The sequence below is a fragment of the Onthophagus taurus genome, chromosome 11 (assembly GCF_036711975.1).
Source record: "Onthophagus taurus isolate NC chromosome 11, IU_Otau_3.0, whole genome shotgun sequence".
Taxonomy (NCBI): Eukaryota; Metazoa; Arthropoda; class Insecta; order Coleoptera; family Scarabaeidae; genus Onthophagus; species Onthophagus taurus.
In genome coordinates this window covers 1,075,001-1,084,453 of record NC_091976.1, presented here as the reverse complement: position 1 = coordinate 1,084,453, position 9,453 = coordinate 1,075,001, and the positions used below count along the sequence as shown (strand labels likewise).

Sequence of the window (9,453 nt, the reverse complement as noted above, 5' to 3'; positions counted from 1 at the left end):
AAGACTTTTTCCCCAAATTTTATGTCCTTCAGTCCACCTCAAGTTTCTTCACGTCGCAGATGGACTCCTAAGAATAAAACTTTAATTTATGCAATAATTTTTATAAAAAATTTTTTCTTGTAAGTTATGCAACTCTTAATTTAATTAATTTTTTCAAATTTACTAAATAAACTTTCCCCTTTCAGATTTTAAACAGTTCAATTAATTTCAATTTCTTAAAAACTAGTTTTTTTTAACGATGAAGGGTAAGTGGCCATTTTTCTCGATTCTTTTATCATAACACGTGTCTCTATCTTGTTTTAGAATATTTTTAACCAACTAACTTGCCCTTAAGGTTTTTAAAAAATTTGTTAATGCCTTTTGTTTCTTCCAATCACCTACAAAATTTCACCACGTTTGTCAGATGTTCAATTTCGTGCTCCATAAGTAATTGACGGTAACTAAACAAAATTAAAAAATATGTTGTTATACATATTTTTTATACATATTTCTTACTTCAATTTTATGTTTTTTAGTCGTGCCTGATGAAGAGATTTTGAATCTCGAAACATGTTGCACTGATCTTATATTAAGAATAAATAATTTTTCATCGTTCCCAAGGAGCTTTTATTTATCAATCATATGCTGATACCACAATTGCATTATCTTGGATTGATTTAGAGCTTGTTGTCTAGAAACAGCCGCACTGAGAAAAATCATAAGGTCGATTTACAATGTACACATTGGTAATTTGGACCGTATGATATGGTCGTATTATTCAATTGAGATAGTAAAATTAATCCCTATAAGGAAAATTTACAATCAAGAATGAAATTTACAAGTAATTTATCAAGTAATTTTATTCTCTATATTGTAAATTTACAGTATTAGATAAGAGAATTTTACACCAACTTTAAATTTGAATCTATATTGTAAAAAAACTATAGAAAGTTGGTAAATATGCGATAACATGTACTGTTACAAAAAATCATAGTAAAAGTTATGGGTACAATAAATTTATTGTAACTCATACCATGATATAGTTGTAAATTTCATAACATTTTTCTCAGTGTGTATTGGTATGGATCCTTTATCTTCTATATACAGCAGACTTTCCTAAATTTGATGAAAATGCAGTTGTCAGCGCAATTCTAGACAGTGGAAAGAATAACAGTGATATAATCTAAAAATTACAAATAGCTATTGCAGAAATACAAAGTTGGACGGAAAAGCACGAGGCAGTATTATTCATGAACAAGTAGATCTACATGAAAATATGGCTAAATATCCTGGCAAGAACTCAGACTTAACTACAAAAGAAGTACTGGCGATTGGACAGATATTCCGCCTTATGCTTTATCACCGAGTTCTCAAACTAGTGTGGACTTTTGACATTCAAAGGTCACAAACACTTTCAGAATAAAGTATTCAGAGGAACTATTTCAAAGACCATGCCTGGACATATCAACAGAGACTACACCAGCACGTCAAAAAGTTTGACACCACTTGAACTGGTATAGTGAAAGTAGTAATGAAAGCCCCCACTTTCTTCAAACATGCTTTAACCGAAGTCGCTTGGAGCCCAGGTGCTCCAGGGATACCTCGGTCGCAAATCCTATATCTTCTGTCTTGCGTTCAGACGATGTTTATTGTTGAATTTATTATCAGTGTGGTATCAAGAGCAGTAGGGGAGTGTATGTTCTATCTTTTTATTATAAAATTTTTTATAAGGTTTCTGATATACAGAAACATTGTTACTTACTTTTATTTCTTGTTTAACTAACATACAGTGTGTTCCAGGATAGATGATACAAGAGGTATAATGACTTAAAAAATTTTAAATTTTATTTTAAGGCTAAGAAATTACGCCCTGCTTGGTGTGAGGAGAATTTTAAGAATATTTTCATAACTTGAAAACAAAAGCAGCCTTCATAATGAATCGAAAACTATTTTTAGTTTAGGTAAAGTTGTTTGTTTTGTTAAATTATGGTCCTATACCAAATTTCAGAAGGATCTATCTACTTTGGTTAAACCATCACATTTTAGTTTAAATAACATAAATATTGTATAGTAATTGAAATGTGAATTAAAACTATTTATTTGTCAATATTTACGACTACTTAAGTCATTTTTTTTTTCATGGCATTTTTCATTGTTTTTTTCTTCACTCTGATCTAATCTAAAATATGGTGGTTTAATCAATCTAGGTAGATCTTTCTGAAATTTTCCATAGTGCCATAATTTCTCATTCTGAACAACTTTTCTTAATGATATTTTGCCGTATCATGAACAAAAAGCTTACTTTACCTGAACTCAAAATAGTTTTTGCTTCACTATCAATTAAGAATTTTATCCATGTTGCAAGTTGGGAATATATTAAAAAAATATACTAGAAAAAACTTCTTTAACTTGCTTTTATTTACAGGGTGATTCACATAAGAACCGACACGGAGCAGGGACATATAGAGGACAATAAATTAAGATGATTTAACGCGATGATTTAAGATGATATTAATTTTAGGTTATAAAATTATTTGACCTATTTCGAAATGGAAGAAAGAAATAGGTTTTATAACCTATTTCTCAAGTTTGACTCACCCTGTATATATCGAGACTAGTTTCAAGGTTACACCCTCATCTTCAGTCGAAAGTAACAAAAACGAAAAACACATTAAAATAAAACAGTTTAAAAAATTTAGTCAAAATTTTCAAAGCAATTTATACTTACATGAAAAGCGAAAAACTCAAACGAAAAACATTATCATAACGTTAAAATTTAAAAAATAAATAATCACAACAAAAACATTCACAATATAACTCAAAGTATAAAATTAACGTACGACATCAAAATATATTAAAAATTTTGTCAAAAACGAAAAGATGTCGACGGTGAGATGAGAACAAAGAAACTGGGAAAAAGACTTGAGCGGGTTTTAAACCTGCATTGAACTACCCGGGCAAATAAACATGTTATATAATTGTTTTGTGATCTCTTAGAAACATAAAAATAGAACAACCTCAACAGAACATAAAATAACCTCAATAGAACATAAAAACAACCCCAACTTTATACAACGAGACTCCTGACGATGGTCTAGGCCGAAACCGGTAGAGTTAATAAATTTATAAAATATATTGAAGTATAAACATTGTTTATTTTTAAAAAACTCACATAAAAATAGATTTATTATATAATTGAAGCTGAATAATTCGAAGTTATTGTTATTTTTGTGTTTGTTAATTTCTAAAATTTCTAGCAGATCGGAGAGGGGATAGTTAAATATTCTATTTATTCAAAATCTAAAATTGGCAAGTTTTCGTGAAATAGGATGCTCTGAATCATAAGGAATAGTTGTTGAGATGGTTGTCGATGGTTTCCTATGAATGTTGTATTCAATTTTATCTTTGTCTGTTCTTGTTAAATTTAACTCTAGAAAATTAAGTTGATTATTTTCTTCAATTTCTATAGTAAATTTCAGGTTCTTATTAACTTTATTCAAATAATTCAAAAAACGCATCAAATTTTCTCTGTTCCCTTCCCAGATGCGAACTAGCTTCGCATCTGGGAAACTAGTTCGATATATATTTAAATAAAAGCCAGTTAAAGAAGTTTTTTCTAGTATATTTTTTTAGTATATTTTTTAATATTCACTATCAATGCCGAAGTTGATTTTCAAAATATGAAAATATTCTTAAAATTCTCCTCACGTCAAGGGCTTAATTCCTTAGCCTTAAAATAAAATTCTAAAATTTTTAAGTCATTATACCTCTTGTAACATCTATCCTGGGACATACTGTATGTTTTGGAATTCCTGATGCGTGTAATTTTTTAAATACTAACGAAATTGGGGATAACCGTGGTAAAGAACTTTCCCTAATCATTGAAATCATGTGTTTTTCATCAGCAGTTTAGTCAAGGTCACTTGTGGCTGATTCGCATTAGAATGTGTTAATAAGTTTTAACTACAATTCGTTGAGTAATTTTAGGTTGGTATGATATTAACTATAGAGCTTTTACCGCTAGCGACCTCTTTTTGACTAATTCTTCATAAACAATCCAACCATAATTGACAGAAGACGTAGTTCTTGTCGGGTTCTCGAGGCGTTGCATTAATACAATATCAGCGCGAATCTTGTTAACATATCTTACAATGCCTAGGCTAAATTGAAGATATAGGATGTAGGATATAGGATACTGTTGATTTAGCAAGTGCGCTTGTGGGCGAGACGATAGGATATACTTACGAGTTTTGGGTTGATGCGATATACAGCCTGTTTCATAGTAAGCGCCTTATTTTTTTATGTAAATTATTTTTTTTAGCCACACTGTGGGTAATGGGTACTACTTTCAAAATACTTGGCAGTAATATGTTTTAGGACATTCTCTACACGATGGTGATACCAGATTTTCAATTGGACGAATTATTTCAAAATGGTGACCTTCAACTTTTTTTTTTTTAAATGGAATGCCATAATTTTTCTTTTATTATTGGGAAAAAAAAAATAAAAAACATTCTTTTTGCGATAGTATTTCGTTTTTCTTAAAAATTCATTTCTTTCCCCATCAAAAAGCCAACTAACATTTTAATCTAGTAGCTCATGAATGAAGCAAATAAAAATCAATTATATAAAGTTTTCCGTCGACTGTGTATTTATATGATTTATAAATGTATACAAAATCATTCATTAATGACACCTATTTATAAATGATTTTCTATTAATAAACGATTTTAAGAAAGTCCGACCGAACTAATATAGTAGTCAATAAAAAAAATAATAAACGTCGCGCCACCTCGCATGTTTTTTGGATATTTTGTTTTCTAATACTAACAGAAACAGGCCGCCTGTAATACCGACCCAACCGACTACTATATCTATTCGGTAAGATTTAAGACTACAATAAGTTTTGACTTTTGACACATTAAGGTTTTTATTTTGCTAGTGATAGAATTGGGAGATTTTTCAACGATGGATTTTCTCTATTTTGTTGAAAGGACAGTCAACGGAATTGGAAATCTGGTAGAGATCACCATCGGGTAGAGAATGCCCTAAAACATATTACTGCCAAATATTTTGAAAGTAGTACCCATAGTGTGGCTAAAAAAAAGTAAGGCGCTTACTCTGAAACAGACTGTATATTGTAAAACCTCGGCCGCAAGCGATTTCGACTTATTCAAATGAAGTTGCACTTTCTTCGGCGATACTTTAGTCGATGTTTTGCCTAATTCAATATATATATTTCATATATTCAATATACATATTCAATATATATATTCAATATATAAACTGACCGGCAAAAAAAAACCGCCACTTTAAATTAGCCAAAACTTCAAAGCTGGCTTTCTCGCGAACCGCGCATTCGATTTTGATGATTCTTTTTTTGATCGAAAGGTTGATTCTCTTGTAATAATCCTGCGATAGAAATTTTTATTCGGATATTAATTTGAGCATATACGGGCTGCAAGAACGAGAAAAACTTTTTTTCTCGAAATTTCTAATACCCTGTGGGTTGCAACTGCTACAGCAGATGGTGTTAACTGGAATCAAACGGAAGCCCAATCTTTTCTGAACATCTTATTTTTTTATTCTCTCTATTATCTCTATTACTAACGAAGATGCAGTGTTTTAAAGCGAACGCCTGTAAAAACAAGACAAGCAAGCATAAAAAATCTAAGGTGGCACGCTAGGTAGCGTATGTCATTTGTTTCGAATAGTAAATTGACAGTTGTTAAAGATTTTTACAGTCTTTTAACATAATAGCAATCCCGTTGTCAGTAACTGATGTTGCGCGTATTGTTACTTTAATTGAGGATGGCAAAAGTCAGCAATACGTTGCCCATACGTTGGGTATACCCCCAACAACAGTTCAGGATGCCTGGAATCAATATGTGGGAACAGGAAATTTCACTAGGCGGCAAGGTTTCGGTAGAAGACGAGTGACAACAGCAGTTGATGACCGATTTATTGTTCTAAACACTCTGAGGAATCGTAGCACGACAGCTGTAGAAACTCGGCATCGTCTTCAAATGGTGCATGGGGTTGCCGTAAGTGAAAGAACTATTCACCGAAGACTTCATAAAAGTGATCTGACTGCAAGAAGACCTGCCAAAAGACCTCAGCTGCTCCAGAGACATCGGCGAACACGTCTTCAATTTGGGCGCGTACATATGAATTAGGGAAAGGAACAATGGGGTAAGGTACTCTTCACTGACGCATCTCGATTTTGTCTCCGGTCACCTGATGGTCGACAATGAGTGTGGAGACATCGTAATGAAAGGTTTGCGACCTGCACAATTTCGGAAAGAGTACCTTTCCATGGAGGTTCTATTCCCATTTTATTGGTGATATATTCATGCTAATGCATGACAATGCTCGACCGCACGTAGCACGTGTGGTTAACGAAAATCTTGATGAAGTAGGGTATTGAACGGATAGAGTGGCTAGCGTGCAGCCCGGACCTTAACCCTATCGAATATCTTTGGGACTAACTTGAGAGACGCATTCGTCATCGTCCTGTCCTACCGGACAACCTTCACGAGTTACGAATTGCTTTTGAAGCAGAGTTTGCCGCAATTGCTCACTGACATCAACAACATGCACCATTTGAAGACGACACCGAGCTTCTATAGCTGTCGTTCTACGATTGCTTAGAACAATAAAACTGTCATCAGCTACTATTGTCACTCGTCTTGTTTTCACAGGCGATCGCTTTAATATACTGCATCTTCGTTAGTAACAGAGATAATAGAGTGAATAAAAAAACAAAATGCTCAGAAAAGATTGGGCTACTATTTGATTGCAGTTAACACCCTCTGCTGTAGCAGTTGCACCCCACAGGGTATTACAAATTTCGAGAAAAAAAGGTTTTCTCATTCTTGCACCCCGTATGTGCTCAAATTAATATCCGCATAAAAATTTCTATCGCAGGATTATTACAAATAAATCAATCTTTCGATCAAAAAAAGAATCATCAAAATCGAATGAATGGTTCGCAAGTAAGCCAGCTTTGAAATTGTGGCTACATTTTAGTGGCCGGTTTTTTTTTGCCGGCCAGTGTATATTCAATATATATATTCAATATATATATTCAATATATATATTCAATATATATATTCAATATATATATTCAATATATATATTCAATATATATATTCAATATATATATTCAATATATAATTCAATATCGGTATGGTGTCAATATTATACTATCGCCTCTGGGCCTATGGCTATGGCTAAGATCAAAGTGAAGAGAGAAGATTATTTAGGAAAAGAATGTCCATTATAAACGGCAATCAATAACGAATACAATGTAGTAGAGCCAATTAATATGGTGAAATTTATTAATTATTATAGTAACAACATTTTATTTATCACCTTAATTTATTAATAACACTTTATGTACAAATCCAAATAATTTTCAATTTTATGTCTTGTGAAAAATTGAAAATTTGATAATAATCTTATCGCAGCGGTTGTGCCATCGTGTCGATGCATATAGAAGCAATTTCTCATTTTCTGAAAAAAGTTTGATTCTTTTAGAAGTTAAGTTTTAAAAACGTGAAACAGTTTTTTACGATAAAATTTCTTAGCTCCTCTTTATTGAAAACTTCGTGTAACCTGACCTCTTCCGCCATACAGCACTGACACAAAAAAACTGTGTGATTGTTTTGCCAATAATCTCCTTCGCAAACTCTTGAACATTTTATGCAGGTATCAACTGCTGTTGGTATACACACTTCTTCTACCGTCGGAATCACAGTAGGCTTTCCAAAATTACTATTCAATCTCGTTCGTCGGCATTTTCTAACTGCGGTAGTATAAGTTCCAGGTCTTTAAAGCAAAATTAAAATTGAATGTGATAAAGAAACTAATTAAAATAAATTTACCCCGGATTTTTATTGATAAACATTTTTCCCCGTGAGCATTTTATGTCAAATGGAGCAGCTCCGTCGTGTCTTGGTGGACGTTCAGGCTCAGGATCGTATCTTGTGGGACTTGGAGTTTGTTCAGTTCGTCCTCCCGATCTTGGAGCGCAGTTTGCCAACCCAGGTACACCTCTTTTGCTTCTTACCTTAAATAATATAAAAATAAAGTATTCAAAACATAGACTTAACAAAAAAACTATTGAAAAGAGTAACCTTATTTAAAAACTGATCTATTCCCGATTTAATATTGTAAGAACCAGGGCCACATTTGCTTAATTTGCCTCCATCGACAAAACCCGTCTTTCTTCTTTGCGACGATCCAAAGCAAACATTTTTTTGCTCTTCTCTTTCAACTACGTATTCAAATTCTAAAAAAATGGAATAAGAAATACTTAATAAGACGAACTTATTTGAATTTATTTAAAAACCCTTCATTTCGTTCGAGAATCGTTTTTGAAGTGGTTCGCGTTTCGTTCGGTTCGATTATTTCAGTACCTATGAATGTTGCGTGTTGCCGAATCGAAAAAATACGATGTCGTGACCAAAAGAACGGATCGGTTCTTTTGTCGTCATATTTAGGTAACGATTTAGGTAACGATTTTCATTCAAAAATAAAAAGAAGTAGAAACAATAATGATAAAGAAAAACTTACTCTCTTCAACTTCCTCGTGTATTTCTAATTTTGTTTCATCCAAGTAATACATTTTTTTAAATTTAGATTCGAAATTTAACCTACCCTTTTTTAATAATAAAGATTATTTAGAGAAATCACGAAAAAAAATTTATTGTCATTTTTTTTTGATGTTTTAAACATCAAACCTAAATTAGTGATATTTTTACTTAAGCTTTGTTCGTTGGGACTGCACTACTTGCACTCACTTGCACTATGCAGTTTAGTGCAGATGTTGTGTGTTCGTTGGGGATAGTGCAGTTTAGTGCAGTTGCACTCATACTGTTCGTTGGGCCAGGTGCAGTGCAATGTAGTGCAGCCGGTGCAAGTTAGTGCAGATTTTGTTGCACCTGCTTTCGATTAAGTTCAATAAGTGCAGTGCAACTAAAATGGCGGAATATTTGAAAACGTGTTTTGTAATAATTAATATTAATATTAAATATTAAGAAATAAAACCTTATAATAATTAATATTTGTTGTATTAGAGAACACAGTATATTCAATCCCAGTAGAGGCAGTAGAAAACTACCCCTACTTTTTTGGAATAATTTAAAAACTACCCTGTCGATTTTGGCGGCATTAAATACACTTATAGTACATTTAAAAATATTAATTATGTGTTTTTTCTCTTTTAGGGGTGGCTGGGGTTAACTACCCTCACCACCCAAAATTTTTTTTTGCAAGTACTGTTTATCAAGTAGTAGTAGTACTTTTGAAAGAACTAATAAGGGTTAGTAGTTTGGTATAGAAAATATATTTCGCTAATAATTGAAAAAAATAAAAAATAATAATAATTGATGAATACTAAAAAAACGCTACTAAAAAAACATCCTGCGATAATTTCATTTTCCACGAGTATTTCGCTGACAATCTCCTGTT

The 9,453-nt window shown here is 32.4% G+C and overlaps 1 protein-coding gene and 1 long non-coding RNA gene across 2 annotated transcripts; one reads left to right on the top strand and one right to left on the bottom strand.

The window, feature by feature from the left end:
* The first annotated feature begins 321 nt into the window (after positions 1 to 321).
* On the top strand, positions 322 to 594 carry LOC111413979 (uncharacterized). The gene is made up of 2 exons (XR_002706233.2): positions 322 to 436; positions 516 to 594. It is a non-coding gene; the product is annotated as an uncharacterized lncRNA (long non-coding RNA).
* A 6,727-nt stretch (positions 595 to 7,321) lies between these two features.
* LOC111413970 (uncharacterized) lies at positions 7,322 to 8,717 on the bottom strand. The gene is made up of 5 exons (XM_023045116.2): positions 8,557 to 8,717; positions 8,118 to 8,272; positions 7,866 to 8,050; positions 7,554 to 7,809; positions 7,322 to 7,494 (listed from the first exon to the last, which is right to left on the bottom strand). The coding sequence occupies exons 1-5, from the start codon at positions 8,606 to 8,608 to the stop codon at positions 7,363 to 7,365; spliced, it is 780 nt and encodes a 259-aa protein (XP_022900884.2). The 5' UTR covers positions 8,609 to 8,717; the 3' UTR covers positions 7,322 to 7,362.
* Positions 8,718 to 9,453: the final 736 nt, after the last annotated feature.

Excerpts from the sequence above, each read along its gene's own strand:
- LOC111413970 (XM_023045116.2), bottom strand. The coding sequence starts at position 8,608 with ATGTATTACTTGGATGAAACAAAATTAGAAATACACGAGGAAGTTGAA. Across the intron at positions 8,273-8,556 it reads ACACGAGGAAGTTGAAGAGA|AATTTGAATACGTAGTTGAA; the intron begins GTAAGTTTTTCT and ends CCATTTTTTTAG. Across the intron at positions 7,495-7,553 it reads AGGAGCTAAGAAATTTTATC|AAAATGAGAAATTGCTTCTA; the intron begins GTAAAAAACTGT and ends AACTTTTTTCAG.